This window comes from Tursiops truncatus, chromosome 7 (genome assembly GCF_011762595.2).
Source record: "Tursiops truncatus isolate mTurTru1 chromosome 7, mTurTru1.mat.Y, whole genome shotgun sequence".
Taxonomy (NCBI): Eukaryota; Metazoa; Chordata; class Mammalia; order Artiodactyla; family Delphinidae; genus Tursiops; species Tursiops truncatus.
Genome location: NC_047040.1, coordinates 81,195,740 through 81,216,691, shown reverse-complemented (window position 1 = coordinate 81,216,691; position 20,952 = coordinate 81,195,740). Strand labels below are relative to the sequence as shown.

The following is a 20,952-nucleotide window of genomic DNA, read 5'->3' as shown; positions in this document are numbered from 1 at the left end:
AGTATGGTACTGGCACAAAAACAGACACGTAGATCAATGAAACAGGATAGAGAGCCCAGAAATAAACCCACTTGCTTATGGTCAATTAATCTACAACAAAAGAGGCAACAATATACAATAGAGAAAAGACAATCTCTTCAATAAGTGGTGTTTGGAAAACTGGACAGCTACTTGTAAAAGAATGAAATTAGAACATTCTCTAACACCATATGCAAAAATAAACTAAGAATGGATTAAATGTAAGACTGGATACTATAAAACTCCTAGAGGAAAAAATAGGCAGAACACTCTGACATAAATTGCAGCCATATTTTTTTGGATGTGCCTCCTAAAGTAAAGGAAATAAAAGCAAAAATAAACAAATGGGACCTAATTAGACTTAAAAGCTTTTGTGCAAGAAAGGAAACTACTGACAAGATGAAAAGACAATGTACGGAATGGCGGAAAATATTTGCAAATGATATCAATAAGGGATTAATATCCAAATGTATAAACAGCGCATACAACTCAACATCAAAAACACAACCTGATTTATAAATGGGTAGAAGGGGACTTCCCTGGTGGTCCAGTGGTTAAGACTCAGCACTCCAATGCAGGGGGCGCGTGTTCAGTCCCTGGCAGGGAAACTAAGATCCCACGTGCTGCCTGGCATGGCCAGAAAAACGAGGGGGGGCGGGCAGAAGAACTGAATAGACATTTTTCCAAAGAGGACATGCAGATGGGCAACAGGCACATGAAAAGATGATCAGCATCACTAATCATCATGGAAATGCAAATCAAAACCACAATGAGGTGTCACCTCACACCTGTCAGAATGGCTGTCATCAAAAAGAAAAAAAATAACAAACGTTGGTGAGGATGTAGAGAAAAGGGAACCCTCATACACTGTTGGTGGGAATGTAAATTGGTGCAGCCACTGCAGAGAACAGTATGGAGGTTTCTTAAAAAGCTAAAAATAGAACTACCATACGACCCAGCAGTACCAATCCTGGGTGTATATCTGAAAAAAACAAGAACACTAATTTGAAAAGATACATGCACCTCAATGTTCATAGCAGCATTATTTACAGTTGCCAAGATACGGAAGCAACCTAAGTGTCCATAAACAGATGAATGGATAAAGAAGATGTGGTATATATACACAATGAAATCCTGCTCCCAAGCATGCTCCCAAGACCTTGTAATTAAGGGAGCCAGAATTTGAACCAGGCAGTCAGATTCCAGAATCCGTGCTTTTTTTTTCTTCTAGTTTTATTGAGATATAGCTGACATACAGGACTGTGTAAGTTTAAGGTGTACAGCATAATGATTTGCCTTACACATATTTTGAAATGATTACCAGAATAAATTTAGTTAACATCCTTCACTTCATATACAGAAAAAGAAAAAAGAATAAAAATATTTTTCCCCCTGTGATGTGAACTCTTAGGATTTACTCTCTTAACAGCTTTCATATGTAACATAGAGCCATGTTAACTATAGTCATCATGTTGTACATTACATCCCCAGAACTTACTTATCTCATAACTGGAAGTTTGTACCTTTTGACCACCTTCATCCAGTTATCCCTCCCCCAGCCTCCCACCTCTGGTAATCACAAGTCTGATCTCTCTTTCTATGAGTTTGGGATGGGGGGGTTGGAAATTTTTTTTTTTTATATCTACTTCTAAGTGAGATCATACAGTATTTGCTACCTTTCTCTGTCTGACTCAGTTCACTTAGCATAATGCCCTCAAGGTCCATCCATAATGCCCGTAAATGGGCAGGATTTCCTGCTTTTTAATGGCTGAATAATATTCCATTGTACCACAACTTTAGTTTGTTGATGGGCACTTAGGTTGTTTCTATGTCTTGGCTATTGTAAATAAGGCTGATGCAGACATGGGGGTGCATATATCTCTTCAACACAGTGTTTTCATTTCCTTTGGCTTATTCCCAGAAGTGGGGTGGCTGAATCATATTGTAGTTCTATTTTTAACTTTTTGAGGAACCTCCATACTGTTTTCCATAGTGGTTGTATCAATTTGCATTCCTACTGACAGTGCACAAAGGGTTCCCTTTTCTCCACATACTTACCAGCATTTGTTATCTCTTGTCTTTCTGGTGCTGGTCATTCTAACAGGCATGCGGTAATATCTTGTGATTGTGATTTGCGTTTCCCTAATAATTAGTGAGGCCAAGCATCTTTCCATGTACCTGTTAGCCATTCATGTATCTTCGTTGGACAAATGCCTGTTCAGGTCCTTTACATAGTTTTAAGTGGATTAATAGGGTTTTTTTTAAACATTTTTAGATTTACAAAAGATTGAGCAGATAGTACAGCAAATTCCCATATACTACCTCCTACACACACACACACACACACACACACACACACACACACACAAAATTTCCACAATTATTATCTTGCATTAGTGTGGTACATTTGTTACAGTTAATGTAGTCAGTACCTTATTAACTAAAATCCATTCTCTTTGGTGTTTGTGTTGTACAGTTTTATGGATTTTTAAAAATCCATGTCATAGATCCACCATTACATTACCTTATAGAATAGTTGAATTACGATAAAAACTCCCTGTATTTTCACCTATTCATTCCTTCAAATCCCTGGCAACCACTGATCTTTTTGCTCTCTCTGTAGTTTTGCCTTTTCCAAAATGTAATATAGGTGAAATTATACAGTACATAGGCTTTTCAGACTAGCTTCCTTAACTTATCAGTTTGCATTTAAGATTCTTCTAATTTTTTTTGGCTTGATAGTTTTTTTTTTTAATCATTGAATAATATTCCATTGTATGGATAATTCAGAGTTTGTTTATTCATTTACCTATTGAAGGACACCTTGGTTGCTTCCAATTTTTGGCAGCTATGAAAAATGTACTCTAAGTAATAGCATGTTTTTATGTGGACGTAAGTTTTTAATCTCTTTTGGGTAAATACCTAGGAGTGCAATTGTTGGTTTGTACAGTAAGGCAGTGTTTAGCTTTGTAAGAAACTGCCAAACTGACTTCCAAAGTGGCTATTCCATTTTGCACATCTACCAGCAGTGAACGAGAGCTCATGTTGCTCTGTATCCTCATCAACTTTTGGTATTGTCAATTTTAGAATTTTAGCTATTCTAATAGGTATGTAATGGTATCTCATTATTTTGACTTGTAATTCCCTAATAACCTAGGATGTTGAGTACCTTTTCGTATCATTATTTGCAGTTTGTATATCTTCCTTGGTGAGGTGTCTGTTGGATCTTTTACCCATTTTTTAATTGGGATCTTTGTTTTCTTACTGTTGAATTTTAAGTGTTCTGTGTATATTTTGGAGTCCTTTATCAGATATGAGTTGTTTAAATATTTTCTCCCAGTCTGTGGTTTTCTTTTCATTCTTTTAATAGTGTCCTTCATAGAGGAGAAGTTCTTAATTTTAAAGAGGTCTAACTTAATTTTTTTCTTTCATGGATCTTGCTTTTGGTGGTATTTCTGAAATTTCATCACCAAACATAAGAGCATCTAGATTTTCTCCTATGTTACTTTCTAGTAGATTTATAGGTCTGTTTTACATTTAGGTCTGTGATTCATTTTGAGTTAATTTTTGTGAAGGGTGTAAGGTCTGTGCCTAGATTCATCTTTTTTAATATGGATGTCCAGTTGTCCCAGCACTGTTTGTTGAAAAGACTATTCTTTTTCCATTGAATTTGTCTTTGCTCCTTTGTCAAAGATCAGTTGAGTGTATTTGTATGGGGCTATTTCTGGACCCTCTGTTCTCTTCCACTGATCTTTTTGTCTATTTTTTGGTCAATAGCACACTGTCTGAATTACTGTAGCTTCATAGTAAGTCTTGAAGTCAGTCCTCTAACTTTATTCTTCTTCAGTATTCTGTTGACTATTCTGGATTTTTTTGATTCTTCATATAAACTTGAGAATCACTTTGTCAGTACTGATTGATACACAAAATGACTTGCTGGGATTTCGATTGAGATTGCATTGAATCTTTAGATCAAGTTGGGAAAAGCTGATGTGTTAACCAAATTGAGTCTTCCTACCCATAAACATGACTGTCTTTCCATTTATTTAATTCTTTGATATGTTTCACCAGAGTTTTGTTTTTTTCCTCATATAGAACTTTTACGTATTTTGTTAGATTTGTACCTTAATGTTTCATTTTTTTGGATGCTAATGTAAATGGTTTTGTGTTTTTAGTTTCAAATTCCACTTTCTCATTGCAGTATATAGGAAAGTGTTTGACTTTTGTATATTAACCTTGTATTCTGCAACCTTGCTATAATCACTTAGTTCCAGGAGTTTTGGGTCAGTTCTTTAATAGAATGTATATACATATGTACATAGACAAGCTTATCATCTGTGAACAAAGACAGTTTAATTTCTCCCTTCCCAGTCTTTATAGCTTTCGTTTCCTTTTTTTTTTTTTTGTCTTACTGCGTTAGCTGGGACTTCTGGTACAACGTTGAAAAGCAGTGGTGAGAGGGGACATCCTTGCATTGTTTCTGATATTGGTAGGAAAGCTCTTAGTTTCACACCACTAAGTATGATGTTTGCTGTAAGTTTTTTGTAGATGTTCTTCATCAAGTTGAGGAAATTTCCCTCTATTCCTAGTTTGCTGTCAGTTTTTATCATGAATGGATGTTGGATTTTGTTAAATGCTTTTTCTGCACTATTTCTGCATCAGTAATCTAATCTTCCACCTGTGGGAACTGTAAAAGGAAGAGCAAATTAAATCCAAAGTAAACAGAAGAAAAGAAATAGGATAAGAAATAGAGCAGAAATCTACTGATACCAATAGAGTTTTGGTTTTTGGTTTGACCAGAAACCAAAATAGAGCAGAAATAATTATATCTATTGATATAATTTTGATTTTTTTCTTTGTTGATGTGGTGGATTACATTCATTGATTTTTTTTTTCCCCAGCTTTGCAGGGAAAAAAGGTATTTATCACAGGTACTGTGATAAATCTCACTTGGTCATGGAGTATAACTCTTTTTATACATTTTTAGATTCTATTTTATTGAGGATTTTTGCTTCTATGTTCGTGAGAGATATTGGTCTGTAGTTTTCTTGTAATGTCTTTATCTGATTTTGGTATTAGGGTAATGCTGGCCTCATAGAATGAGTTAGGAAGAATTCCCTCTGCTTCTATCTTCTGAAAGACATTGTAGAGTATTGATACAATTTCTTCCTTAAATGTTAGGTAAAATTCACCAGTGAGCCCATCTGTGCCTGGTACTTTCAGTTTTGGAAGATTATTAATTATTGATTCAATTTCTTTAATAGAGACAGGCCTATTCAGATTGTATATTTTTTCTTGTGTGAGTTTTGGCAGATTGTGTCTTTCAAGGAATTAGTCCATTTCATAAAGGCTATCAAATTGTGGGCATAGAATTGTTCACAGTATTCTTTGACCATCCTTTTAATGTCCATGGATTCGGTAGTGATGCTCCCTATTTTTAAATTTCTGATATTAGTAATTATGTTCTGTCTCGTTTTTTCTGAGTTAGCTTGGCTAGAGCCTTATTGATTTTACTGATCTTTTCCAAAAACCAGTTTTTGGTTTTGTTGATATTTTTCTCTATTGATTTCACTGATTTTTGCTCTATTTCTTACTCTATTTCTTTTCTTCTGCTTACTTTGGATTTAATTTGCTCTTTCTTTTCCAGTTCCCACAGGTGGAAGATTAGATTATTGATTTTAGATCTTTCTTCTTTTCTAATATATGCATTCAATGCTTAAATTTTCTTCTAAGCACTGCTTTTTTACATCCCACAAATTTTGATGAGTTACATTTTCATTTAGTTAAAAGTATTTTAAAATTTCTCTTGATATTTCATCTTTGACCATATTTATAAGTGTATTGTTTAATATCTAAGTATTTTGGGATTTTCCAGCTATGCTTCTCTTATTGATTGCTAGTTTAATTCCATTGTGATGTGAGAGCAGATATTGTATGATTTTTATTCTTTTAAATTTATTAAGGTGTTTTTTTATGTCCCAGGATGTGGTGTCTTGGTCTGTGAGCTTGAAAAGAATGTGTAATCTGTGTTGTTGGATGATGTGGTCTATGGATGTCTATTATATCCATAATATGATTGATAGTGGTGTTGAGTTCAGCAATGTCCTTACTTCCACGTTATTTTTGTTTTTTTGTGTTTTTTTTGCGGTGCGCGGGCCTCTCACTGTTGTGGCCTCTCCCGTTGCGGAGCACAGGCTCCGGACACGCAGGCTCAGCGGCCATGGCTCACGGGCCTAGCCACTCCACGGCATGTGGGATCTTCCCGGACTGGGGCACGAACCCGTGTCCCCTGCATCGGCAGGCGAACTCTCAACCACTGCGCCACCAGGGAAGCCCAAGTGTGTGTTTCTTAAAAACACATTCTTTTACATAACCAAAGCACAGTTATCAAAATCAGTAATTGCCGCTGCAGTTACCTAATCTGTTCACCTCATTTGTATTTTAATAATTGCCCCATTAATATTCTTAATAGTGAAGGAAAACTTCAGATGATATGTTGCATCCAGCCATCACATGATGGCTTTGGGCTATTCCTAAATCTTTTTGTGCGTCATGCCACTGACATTTTTGAGTACAGGCCATTTATTTTGTACAGTGTTCCTCAATTTGGGTTTGCCTGTTTTCCTGGGATTTGATTCAGGTTAAAATGGGTGTTTTTGTTCTGTTTTTTAAATATTTATTTGGCTGCTCTAGGATCTTTGGTGCAGCGTGCGGTATCTTCATTGCGGTGTGCGGGATCTTTAGTTGCGGCATGTGGCCTCTTAGTTGCAGCATGCGAGATCCCTGACCAGGGATCGAACCCAGGCCCCCTGCGTAGGGAGCTCAGAGTCTTAACTGCTGGACCGCCAGGGAAGTCCCTAAAATGGGGTTTCTGTTGTTGTTCTGTTGTGGTAAAAAACACATAACAAATTTTCTCTATTAACACTTTTTAAGTATACATTACAGTATTGTTAACTATGTACACATCATTGTACAACAGATCTCTAGAATTTGTTTTAATTTATTTATTTTATTTATTCATTTTTGGCTGTGTTGGGTCTTTGTTGCTGCGTGCGGGCTTTCTCTAGTTGCAACGAGCGGGGGCTACTCTTTGTTGCAGTGCGCAGGCTTCTCATTGCGGTGGCTTCTCTTGTTGCGAAGCACTGGCTCTAGGCATGCGGGCTTCAGCAGTTGTGGCATGCAGGCTCAGTAGTTGTGGCTCACGGGCTCCAGAATGCAGGCTCAGTAGTTGTGGCACATGGGTTTAGTTGCTCCATGGCATGTGGGATCTTCCTGGACCAGGGCTCGAACCCGTGAGCCCTGCATTGGGGGGCGGATTCCTAACCACTGCACCACCAGGGAAGTTCTGGAATTTTTTATTTTGTATAACTGAAACTAAACAATTCCCTGTTAACACCCTCCCCACAGTACCTGACAACCACCGTTCTACTTTTTGTATCTGTGAATTTGTCTACTTTAAGTGGAATCCTGTGGTATTTGTCTTTTTGTGACTGGCTTATTTCACTTAGCATAATGTCCTTGAAGTTCATCTATGTTGTAGCATATGACAAGATTTCCTTCTTTTTTAAGGTTGAATGATATTCCATTGTATGAATATACCACATTTAGTTTATCTATTCATCTGTTGATGGACATTTTGGTTGCTTCCATATCTTGGCAGTTGTAAATAACATTGCAGTGAACATGGGTGTTCACATATCTCTTTGAGATCCTATTTTCAGTTCTTTTGGATATATGCACAAAAGTGTGATTGCTGGATCACATGATAATTCTACTTTTAATATTTGAGGAAACTTCATATTTTTTCCACAGTGGCAGCACCTATTTTATCATCCTACCAACAATGCACGGGGTTCCAATTTCTCCACTTTCACCCCAAGTGTAATTTTATGTGTTGTGTTTTATTTTAGAAGTGGCCATCCTAATGAGGGTGAGATGACATCTCATTGTAGCCTTGTGTTTCCCTAATGTTTAGTGATGTTTAGCATCTTTTCATATGCTTGTTGGCTATTTGTATATCTTCTTTGGCAAATTGTCTATTCATATCCTTTAAATCGGTTATGTGGTATTTTGTTCTTGAGTTGTAGGAGTTCTTTATATATTCTTACATAAAGATATATGTTATACCCTTATCAGATATATGTTTTGTAAATATTTTCTTCCACTCCATATTTTCACTCTTTAGATTGTTTCCTTTGCCGTGCAGAAGTTTTTAAGTTTGATGCAGTCCCATTTGTCTATTTTTGCTTTTGTAGCTTGTGCTATTGTTGTCATATTCAAGTAATCATAGGCAAATCCAGTGTCACGAAGTTTTCTGCCTTTGTTTTCTTCTAGGAGTTTCAAGTTGGTATTTGTATATGATGTAAGATAAGTGTCCATCTTCATATTTTGCATGTGGATTTCCAGTTTTCCCAACACCATTTGTTGAAGAGACTATCCTTTCTCCATTGTTTAGCCTTGGCACCCTTTTTGATCATTTGGTCATATACATAATGGTTTATTTCTTTGCTGTCTGTTCCATTGGTCTGTATGTCTGTCTTTATGGCAGCCACACCGATTTGATTATTGTGTCATTGCAGTATGTTTTGAAGTCTAAAATGTGTATTTTAAAATGAACTATATCTACCAGGGCTGATTTTTTTTTTTTTTTTTTCCGTAGGGCTGGTTTTTGAAAAGAATATTTGGTGAAATCTTCTTTAGTTAAAGAGTCTCTTTTTGTAAAGGAAATTATTCATTGCTAATTCATGTTTTATATGTTTGGATTTTTTCAGATCTATTAAGATTTCTATTTTAAATCTTTCTGATATCTTCTGTATACTGAGTTTACTTCCTTGTCCATTTAATACTTTGCTAACATTAAAACAAGTCTATTTATAAGAATACTGCTGTTTAGGGCTTCCCTGGTGGTGCAGTGGTTGAGAGTCCGCCTCCCGATGCAGGGGACACGGGTTCGTGCCCTGGTCCAGGAAGATCCCACATGCCGCGGAGCAGCTAGGCCCGTGAGCCATGGCTGCTGAGCCTGCACGTCCAGAGCTTGTGCTCCGCGACGGGAGAGGTCACAACAGTGAGAGGCCCAAGTACTGCAAAAAAAAAAAAAAAAGAATACTGCTGTTTAATTTCTCAAGTTCCTGACCATTTAGTGGGCTAGAAAGATACGTTCTCTTTCTGTGACTTATTTATTAATTATTTTACACTATAGATATTAATAGAATGTGTGTTCTTACTGATATAAAATATATAATTGTAGAATTAGTTTGTACTAATTAAGCCAAGATACTGCATGAACCCAGATGTCTGAGTGAGGCTTTTTGTCCTCCTACTGTACTTGTTGAAAGATTGGTTGAGAGTGAATAAGATAAGAGGTTTGAACAGAAGACTCTGGGGATCACAGTACATAGGGATCACAGACCCAGAATATTTTCTTAAAACACAAAATCATTTTTAGAGTCGCAAAGTAACATGATTTTAATTTATCTTTAAATAGATAATGCATTTAGAATATTCCAAAATAAAAATATACAAAAACAACTTCATCCCTGTCTACCCTCTACTCCAGTCATCCTCCCCTTATAAGTAACCACTTGTATTAGTCTATCTATTCTTTTAGGGTTTTGTTACACAAATTGAAGTACATAGGAAATGATATTCTTATACCCCTTCTTACAGAAAAATTAGCACACTATATGTACTTTTTAGCATATTTTGTGTGTGTGTGCGTGTGTGTGTAAGAGTATAGTCTAGAAATTGTCCTGTATCAGCGTGTAGAGTGTGTCCTCATGCCTTTTTACTGCTGCATAAGTAGTCCTTTGTGTTTGGGATGTGCCAGTTTATTATCCATTTTCCTATGGAAGGAAACTTGGATTGTTTCCAGTCTTTTGTTATTACAAATAGTGCTTCAGTGAATAATTTTGAATATAAAGAATTTCATAAGGGTCCGATTATATCTTTTTCTTACAGAAGTTATCAAATTGCCCTCTTTAAGGATTATACCAGTTTGTATGTCCACTAGCAAAGTATGAGAGAGCTTGTTTCCCCATATCCTGGTCAAAAGATTGCTTTTGAATTTTTTGATTTTTGCCAGTTGGTAGGTAAGAGATAATACACCTCAGTGTATCAGTAGTAATTTTTTTAAAATAAACTTTTGATTTTGGAAAAATTTTAGATTTACAGGAAAGTTGTGATGGTAGTACAGAGTGTTCCTGTATACCTCTCATCCAGTTTCAGTTTCCTCTAATATTGTCATCATGCATTACTGTGGCACATGTGTTGAATCTAAGAAATCATACTGGTACATTATTATCATTACCTGAAACCCAGATTTTACTCTGATTTCTCAGTATAGTTTTAATTTGGATTTCTTATGAATGAGGTTGAGGGTCTTTTCATGTGATTAGAATCCATTAGCATTTTTATGTCCTGAACAGTTACTTGCCCAGTTGTCTATTGAGTTGTTAGAAAACACGGGAGGAAGAATCTGAAGGAGGAGAAAAGAGAAGACTAATAAGAAAAAGCATAATTTGAGGGAGAATAAAGGGATCATTATCTTTATACACCTTTTTTTTTTTTAAATCAGTATCACACCCCCGGGTCCTATCTAATATCATTAGGCTCTTTCCCCTCTCTAACTATGAAAATCTCTACCCGAAAATTCAGAGTATCCACTTACCCATTCTCATGGTCTGTGATTCCCATAGTTGTAGTCATTGCTACTGATTTTGACCAGTAATACTTTTTTTTTAATATAAAAAGTGAATTCTTCAAAGTGAGAGAGGAATGTAGTTTGTTGGCTAGTCAGCAGAAAGACTACGAGAATAATCCTGATTATAGTATAAACCTGGAACTCCTTACAGAATAAATTAGTTGGTAGACAGCCTTGGATCACTATATAATCTTGTAAAAAGTGGCCTTGAACTCTTCTGCACTTCACTTTCTTTTTCTATACATTGGGAGGAAAGTGTAAGTAAGGTCTCTAGTCAAGTCTTAAAACAATAGGAAATCTTGGGGAATCAAAGTCAAGAATTCTGACTTTATCAAGATTCATATGATCTCTTGGTACAACATTTAGAATAGCTAGATTTGGAGGTTATCAGAACCTTGGAGAGCTCCAAGCAGAGGAGGAGATGGTGCTTGGGTTGCTTCTGAACTTTGAGATATACTAGTTCATCATTAAGTATCTTTGAAAGTTATTTGAAGCCTGAGGATCTTAACAATACAAGAATTTTTAAAATTCATTGTATTTCACATTAGGAATAAGTAAAGTTTATAATCTTTTAAGAGTGAAGACTTGGGTTTAGGTTAGAGGTCTTCAAAATGTTGTCCAGCATCACTTGGGAACTTGTTAGAAATACAAATTCACAAGGCACACTCCAGATCTACTGGGTCAGAAACTGGTCATCAAGCTCAGCAATCTGTTTGATTCAATCAGATGATTCTGGTGAATGCTTAAGTTTGAGAAACACTGTTTTAAAGGCTTTGATGCTACTTATGTCAAGGAGAGACTTATGAGCCTTTGTCAGATCCCTGGACTTCCTTAGAGTTAAGTATGTGGGATCTTAGGAAGATGTTTTATTCCAACTGCTTCCTAGTTCATAGGTCTACCTGGTCAGAGCCCACTTTATTGTACACTGGGTTCCATTTAACTGAGATTTAGATATGAAATAGCATTGCTGATGCTAGACTTGTAAAACTCTTCAACTCTACTTTTAATATATATATATATATATATACATTTTATATATGTGCATACAGCTTCCGTGGACATATGGTTTTGAATTTTTGTCCTACTATTTGAAGGTACATTGGAATCATATAGCCTCCTATCCAAACTCATTATTGATAATTTATGTCTTTTGTAGTTAAGCATATTCTCTGTCTTTTTTCCTGCTACCCTCTCTGTCTGGAATTACCTTTCACCACTTTCTCTATGCTTTATGGTGTTGTTATCTATCTTAATTTATCAGGGAGCCTGTTACACATGTTGTACATGTTGTATAGTCAGTGTTGTTACTGGGTTCAAAGGATTAATAAACATAATTTTGGAAAGTTGTATAAGAAAGGAAATGCAGAGCTGGAAGAAGAGGTAGACTAGAGAGTTTTTAAGTGAATGACACTCTTATAAGTGTTATTGTTAATACTTTCAAAGAAGAACCTTTACAAAACAAGGTGCACTAGTGCCTCCGTCTTATTTTGTTACTTGCATCAAAGGGATTGGGGGAAAAAAAAAGAAACAAAAAGGGATTGGATATTGGCAAATAGTGTCCAGAAGTAAGCATTTAAGAAATTTAAAGATGCATGAAAGTAGGAGCTTTGTATAATGTTGCTTCTTTTTATGTTAAAAAAATTATCATTGATGATTCATAGGTAAATGTTGGACATTTTCTAGATGTAAAATAACTTTAAGTGGGAAAGTCTTATTAGAGTTCGTTCTCATTTTAATTTTTATTGTTTGTGGGTTTTTTTGGTTCTTTTTTGTTTTGGTGTGCGGGCCTCTCACTATTGTGGTCTCCCGTTGCGGAGCACAGGCTCTGGACATGCAGGCTCAGTGGCCATGGCTCACAGGCCCAGCCGCTCCGTGGCATGTGGGATCTTCCCAGACCGGGGCACGAACCCGTGTCCCCTGCATCAGCAGGAGGATTCTCAACCACTGCGCCACCAGGGAAGCCCTATTGTTTGTTTTTAACAAATCCTTGAGTGCCTGGTGCACTGGGTTCGCAGTATCTTCTTTTACATGCATTGTAGTCAACTGGCATTTGTTTTATTTGTAAATTAATCTTTTTTATCTTTGGTTATTAAATGTATGTAATTTATTATCTTAATAATTTAAGTCCATGGCTGAACAAAAACAGTCTTTTAATTTATTTCCCGTTGACAGTCAAAGAACTTTTTATTACAGCTATTATGATTAGAAGGGTTTAATTTAGCATCTGTGTGGTGTAGTGGGAGAAGCACTGAGCTCTGAGTCAAGACCCTGAAACCTGTGCTCAACTCACCAAAGTTCTTAACCTCAGTTTTCTGATCTGTAAGATAAGATGTTTCCAACTCTAGGTCATGTAACTTTTTATTATTTGTAAACTTTTTTGTTTTGTCTTGCTTTTTAATGTGACCCTGGCGTACTAGAAAAAGAAAAAAGGTAACAAGGAGATTTGAAAGAGAAAATTCAAAATGGATTCCAGGAATAAGAAAAAAAACTTTTTAAAAATGAAAATTATCCAGTTTACTTTATGACAGTGAGATTTTTACTGTATTAAATATTGTTGAGTAAACATTTTTTAGTTATGTAATTTTCCTCCACACCTGTTGTTTTTCCACCAACACAAGGAAAGGGAATTACATGATTAATTGAACATTGGGGTTTTGGTCTGCAACTATCCTTAGGAACTATTCCTTTTTTTTTTGGCTGCGGTGGGTCTTTATTGCTGCATGCAGGCTTTCTCTAGTTGCAGCAAGCGAGGGCTACTCTTCGTTGCGGTGCACGGATTTCTCATTACAGTGGCTTCTCTTGTTGTGGAGCACAGGCTCTGGGCACGCGGGCTTCAGTAGTTGCAGCATGTGGGCTCAGTAGTTGCGGCACATGGGCCCTAGAGCATGCAGGCTTCAGTAGTTTTGGTTCATGGGCTCAGTAGTTGTGGCTCACGGGATCTAGAGCACAGGCTCAGTAGTTGTGGCACACGGGGTTAGTTGCTCCGTGGCACATGGGATCTTCCTGGACCAGGGATCAAACCCGTGTCCCCTGCATTGGCAGGCAGATTCTTAACCACTGCACCACCAGGGAAGTCCCAGAACTATTACTTTTTAAGATTTTTACCCTCTGTTTACTAGAGAAGAGTAACTACTATATAATTTGGGTAAAGGTAATTGGAGTCTAGATCTCCCAGCATATTTTGTTTATTCTAGTTTTCCTCTTGACAGGTTGCATATAGATTTAAAAAATTTTTTTACAATCTTGAGTATTCCCATTCTTCCTTTCTGTTTTTAGAACCTAGCACATTATAGACCCTTAATGATATATGTTGATCTTCAGAGAAAATAAACTCATAAGGAAAGGAATCTGAAAGCATAGTAATAAATATTGTCTCCATTCTCATGGCCTTTAGTGTCTGCAGCCTTTTCTTTGATTCCTGTTCAGAAGACAAGCAACTTTAGGTAAAAAAATGTTCACTAATAAAAATGGAGTAATTTTGATAGTAAAAAAACATTTAAAATCAGGAATTGCTGCTCTCTTGTTTATATCACTTTATCTACATGTGAAACTTTTAAATCTCAAGAGTATTGTTTATGGTTTGTTTCTGTTTCAAATTGAAGATAAAAATGTGTGTATGAGTGAATTTTTAGGTGAAAATTTTTTCTTTAACATGAAAGTAAACTTAATTGTTAGAGGTGTGGAAGAAGAAATATACAAGACAGATACTGACTCAGTGTAAGAAGCAGCTGTCGAACAATACATCTGTCTGCCCCTTCACTGGAATTATTCAAGGTGGATTGGGCAGCCCTTTTTTTTCTCCTTGTTAGTAACTTTGTGATTTTAAACAATTACTTTTTTCATAATAACTGTCTGTTGGGGTTTGTTTGGTTTTTGAACTAAGATGGTAGGGAGAAGAGTCTGCCTCTGTGGGCCCTGATCTTCCTTAGATGGAACTCCAGTTTCTCACTCTTGAGCACATAAAGCGATCTACTTAGCCACTTGACCACATTGGCCAGACCTTGAAGTGAAGCTCTCAGGAAGCTTTGTCTGCTGTGGAGGAGGAACTCCTTCAGAAATTTTCCTTCTTAATCATATTTGTTTTAAATTTTTTGACTGCCTTTGTTTAAATTTTCTTCTTAGGAGTCAGCTTTGCCCCTTGTGACTCAGGAACAGTGCATAGTGGGACTTGTACCTTTGCTAGGTATTGTGTGCTATTGATGAGCACAATTCTGTTTCTCATTAGGGTCTTGGTGCAGACCAGCTTATTATTAGATGCTTTGTAGACCACACAGATGACCCTGGTTTGCCCATTGTTTTACAAGATACCTATTACTCTATGCTGTGTAGAAGGAAGAAATGCAAAGCCTTCTGGTCTTCGGATTTGTAAACTGTTCTCCTGTACCTCTGCAAGTTGAAAGTGAGGATATGTACATAGGTGACCAGTGTATAGAGCTTCTTCAGTAAATCTTCATGTTAATGTTTTCTGAATAAACAAGCCCAAATATGGTTGGGTGCATTCCTAATCTTTTAGTCCAGACAGCTTTGTTGAGCTTGTTAGCAGTATACCCATGAGGTGTTTCCATCTCCTTCATGGTGAGTTTTCAGATTTCTCGATATATGAGGTACATGTTCCATGGATGTGTTTGTGAATATTCGTAATGTATTCTCTGGTCACTCTCTTTTTGATGGCAGAATGGCCTTTTTTCTCTTTATTTCCTAGAGCCATATTGCCTGGGACCTGGTAGGAAAGGAAGAACATGAGGGATATTGCCAGGCTTGTTTTAAAAGGGTTTACTCATTTGGAATGGAAATTGAATTGTTCTCATCAGTAGCACACAGTATCCATCAGGGGTGCAATTCCCTTCCAAAGAACTAGAATTCAGAAATATGTACCCAAGTTGACCTCTTTACTGCGAGTATCCAAAAGAAGCATGATATATAGCCATACTGCTCCTCTAAATCAGAGGACAGAAAAGATGTAAACTGGGATATGGTCATGTAATTCAAAGGATATATTATAATGCTTTGTTAAGACAAACAAACAGTATTCTAAGCCCCACCTGAGCCAGGTGCTTGACAGACGTGGAGCTGAGTGGTACTGGGAGGATTGCTTTCCACACTTCCATCTCTGGACACAGCCCATGCCTTACAACACCTTGGCAGATACCTGACAATTCCCAGGCTCGGCTGCAGGCAGCTGCATTGCTGGACCAGTTCTGGAGTTGAATAGTTTTGGAACTAACCAGATGTAGGAGAGACTGGGATGCACTGCGGGAGAAATAAATAAGTAATGATTTTTAAACACACACACACACACACAAAAACAATGTTCTAAGCCCAGTGACCACCAGGTATGTGTGTTTGGGAGGAAAATCTTGAGAGACGGAAAGTTCTTTTCCTATACAGGAGTGTTTACAAGTATAAGTCAATACTGTCATACTCCAAATGAGGAACTACAGACAGGGATTCATCTCTTCATCTACCATACCTAGCTTTCTACCTGATGTATTAAGTAAGCACTTAATAAATTGAATTAGTACTAAACCAGGATTTTGTATGTTTTACAAACATCTTTTGATTTACTCTGTAAATTGTTTCTGTGATACATGTAGGAGGTAGGTATTATTTCTAGACACTACTAAGTATATCCATATTTTTGGTAGCATAAGCAAGAAATGGTAGTAGGAAATTATAAAATCCTTCTTGTGCTTTCTAGAGATGGATGGTGGTGGTGATTGCACAGCATTGTGAGTGTACCTAATATCACTAAACTGTACACTTAAAAGTGGTTAAGATAATAAATTTTGTTACTTGTATTTTACCACATTAAAAAAATAAAACACTTTCTCTTGACACCCCCATCCAAAAAAAAGCCCTTTGAATGCAAATTGAATGTGAGTAGTAACATAGATGCTTATATAATTATGTAGTTGATTGCCTGTGAAATTTTTTTTTTTTTTTTTTTTTTTGTGGTACGCGGGCCTCTCACTGCTGTGGCCTCTCCGGTTGCGGAGTGCAGGCTCCGGACGCACAGCCTCAGGGGCCATGGCTCACGAGCCCAGCCGCTCCGCGACATATGGGATCCTCCCGGACCGGGGCACGAACCCTTGTCCCCTGCATCGGCAGGCGGACTCTCAACCACTGTGCCACCAGGGGAGCCCCTGTGAAATATTTTTATATACATTTCTCTCATTTATCAATTGGTAGATTTATAAACAATATCTCATTCATTACAAAAAGAGCTGTGACATGGGGAATCTGTATCATTTAGGATTTTATAAGAAAAATAATATCAGGACAGGTGATCTGGATAAAATTATTACTTTTGTCCTTAGTAATACACATTTGCTGTACAGACTACTCTGCACAAGTGTTTATGATACCAATTAGCTCAACAACAATCAATAAAAGGGAATGAGGTCAATACTACATGGAAGTTGTCCTGGTTCTTCTATGATTTTTCTTTGCCAGAGGGGGTTGGAATAGCAACAGAAGGATTAAAATCTTCAGTAGGGAGGAGCAAAGGCTTTTCCTTGACTGCTCAACATGGAAAGAGTCCTTTCAACTCTATATTAAAAAAATTAGGGCTTCCCTGGTGGCGCAGTGGTTGAGAGTCCGCCTGCCGATGCAGGGGACACGGGTTCGTGCCCCGGTCCGGGAAAATCCCACGTGCCGCGGAGCCTGCGCGTCCGGAGCCTGTGCTCCGCAATGGGAAAGGCCACAACAGTGAGAGGCCCGCGTACCGCAAAAAAAAAAAAATTAAAAATGAGTGCCTGCACCTAAGATGCCTTTCCCAGAAAGGTGTACCCCTAGCCTTGCACAGCTCTCATATAGAGGCAGGTTGCATTTCCTGCTGGAGCCCCAACGCGCCACGTTCCCTTACAGTCTGTGTTCTCTCAGTATCCACAAGCCAGCAATTCCATTCTGTTATTTTTGTGCATTTTTAGTATCCCTTGAGGTAGTAGACGTGGCCATCTACTGTAACGTTTATGGTTTGCTTGGACTCTGATAACACAAAGTTACATAGATTTTACATAAGCCTGTTATTTTTGGTGTACAATTTTGCATATAGAGGATTCTTTTTTTGAGGAACTCATATATCATGTTATAGCAGGAATGTGTATACTTTTTATAGTACTAATGTAAATCAAATAAATTATAGTGGTCCATTCTAAATATTAGTGAGTACCTCATGCTGATTTTTGTCAGTTCATAAAAAGAAGCAGTTGACTTCAGGGGCCCAGAAGTAAATTTCTGGGCACATTCAGAATTCAACCTCTCAGAGCTAGGCAATCCTTAAAGAAGATTTCATTTTAAACAGCATATTTCTTGCTGTTAGCTCACATCCCTAAGAATATTCCAAGCAGTATCTCTTGATAACGTGACATATTGGTTGTTCTCTTTGTTAATGGATGATAAAGCCTGAGAGATAGCCAAGAGAAGAAACTGTACCCCAAAAAAGTGAAATTTTGAAAATTATACTTTCCTATCAAGTTTTGCTTATCTTTCATCTTCCTCCTCCACCTTCCTCTATTTCCCTTTCCTCCCACCCTCTGCCTCTGGTAACCACAAGTCTGATCTCTTTCTATGAGTTTGGGTTGTTTTTTAGGTTCCACATAGAAGTGAGATCATACATTATTTGTCTCTCTCTGACTTATTTCATTTAGCATAACGCCCTCAGGTCCATCTATAATGTTGAAAATGTTAATTTTATTTATTTATTTTTAAAGAAAACTAGTCTGTCAGGCCAGCACCTCTTTTTTTTTGTTTGTTTAAATCTGTTTTATCTCCAGTGATTTGAAATGCCATTCCCATCATATATTTTATACTTGAGTTTATTTCTAGACTGTTAATTTAGTTCCATAGCTTCTCTTTATGCTCCCAACTACCATGTGAATAAATATCTTTTTTTATAATTGCTACTTTATATTTTAATATATATATTTGTGACCCTTTATTTTTAAAATAAAAAATTCTAGTTGCTGTTTTTACTGTTCTGTGAAACTTTAAATCATATGTGAATTAAAATTTATTTTTTCTTCAACGGAATCTCTAAAACCAATTTTTTGATGTCTGCTCGTGAACTCCTCTTTGGTCAATGCTTTATACTTGGGGAGTATCCTGTGGTTGAATATAGACTCTATATAACTCCATGATTTCTCCTGAGTTTGAAGAATTTTTTTTTCTTTTCTAGCCTTTAATCTAGACAACGAACAACCAGATTATGATATGGATTCAGAAGATGAGACCTTATTAAATAGACTTAACAGAAAGATGGAAATTAAGCCTTTGCAATTTGAAATTATGATTGACAGACTTGAAAAAGCCAGTTCTAATCAGGTACTGTACGTTGTAAAAATGTCTCTTGTATTAACAGTTAATCTAATTAGCAGCTTTATTTTGCATTTTCTTTAGACCTGAGTATATTACATGTTACTGTCTCTTGAATTTCTTTTCCTGAGATCCTAGAATTTCTATTTACAATATTCCTTGACAGTTCAATATTCCTTAAGGAATACTTAAGCGTACTTTCTTTGAATAGGAGCATGAAGAGTACAATTCCGACTTTTTTCTTATTTGGATATAAAACTAATACTAGTTACATTCTTATAATATCTTCTTGATCCTTTTCATGGAGCTGTCTTTCTGGTGCTTCAGTAACTTAACTGCTTGGCTGGTGTCTTAGGTAGACACCTCATACCAATTCAATTACTCAGATTTATATTAAGGTACTCTTATCATTTAAAATGTATTTTAATTTTACTTATTTATATATTATTTAAAATTTTAAGTGAAGGAAAAATTATTCACAAAGTAATAAAGAATTTTCTTTAATGGGACATTGTATGTATGGTATAGAGAATTTAAAATGGTATGTTCCTTCCGGAAAACAGTTAGGCAGCATATGTCAGGAACCTTAAAATGTTTATACCTTTTGATTTCGTGGTCCTACCTCTAGGCATCATTCCCAAGAAAAATAATTAGTGAAGGTGTCAAAGATTTCTGAACAGGGTTGTTAAGAATAACTTATAAGTTGTCTGTAGGATGGAATATCATACAACCATTAAAAATTGTTATTTTGAAGAGTATCTAGTGGCACAGGAAGTTGATCATTATATAATGTGAGATTTCAAAAATAGGACACAGAATTATTGAAGGTTTGTTTAAAGCATTTCTACATGTGCATAGAAGAACAAGAATGTACAACAAAATGCCAACAATGGTTATATTTAGGTGCTGGAATTATGGGTGATTTTTATGTTCTTCATTCTATTTTTCTGTATTTTCCAAAATTTACTATAATGGGCATGTGATGATATTACAATTACATTTTAAAACTATTTTAAAAAATAATTGTTGGTATACCTCTGTGGTATATTAATATGCTAATTTTTATTAATGTAGTAAGAAGTTACCACTATAAATAAATAAGCTTTTTACACTAGACTGTTAAAAGTTTTCACTTGTTTACCTATACAAATTCATTATTTTCCCCCCAACTTCCAAGTAAGTCCTTTAAATCCCTGAGGCATTACCAACTCTTCAGAACATTTCCCAAACTTTTCCATTGTAAAGTGACTTTCTTGCATTTTTAGCCTTTCTACCAGTCTCCCCTGACCCCATTTTTTTAAATTAAAATAAGTTTTCTATTGAAGTATGGTTGATTTACAATGTTGTGTTAATTTCTGCTGTACAGCAAAGTGATTCAGTTATACACCGAGCTGAGCTACTTGTGCCATACAACAGGTTCCCACCAGCTATCTGTTTTACACATGGTAGTGTATTTATGTCAAACCTAATCTCCCAATTCATCCCACCCTCCCCTTCCTCCACTGTGCCCACTTGTCCGTTCTCTGTGTTTGCGTTTCTATTCCTGCCCTGCAAATAGGTTCATCTGTACCATTTTTCTAGATTCCACATATATGCGTTAATAGACGATACTTGTTTTTCTCTTTCTGACTTACTTAACTTTGTATGACAGATTCTAGGTTTATCCACATCTCTACAAATGACCTAATTTCATTTCTTTTTATGGCTGAGTAATATTCCATTATATATATGTATCACATCTTCTTTATCCATTCATCTGTTAATGGACCTTTAGGTTGTTTCCATGTCCTGGCTATTGTAAATAGTGCTGCAATGAACATTGGGGTACATGAGTCTCTTTGAATTATGGTTTTCTCATGGTATACCCAGGAGTGGGATTCCTGGGTCCATATGGTAGTTCTACTTCTAGTTTTTTAAGGAAC

General features: G+C 36.4%; 1 protein-coding gene across 1 annotated transcript in view; it reads left to right on the top strand.

Annotated features, from left to right (window-relative positions):
• Nucleotides 1-20,952, top strand: part of EPC2 (enhancer of polycomb homolog 2) — a 106,890-nt gene that overhangs the window by 48,072 nt on the left and 37,866 nt on the right. The window contains exon 3 of the mRNA XM_033860206.2: nt 18,894-19,039. Coding sequence (XP_033716097.1) covers nt 18,894-19,039 — 146 coding nt within the window. The remainder of the gene's footprint in view (nt 1-18,893; nt 19,040-20,952) is intronic.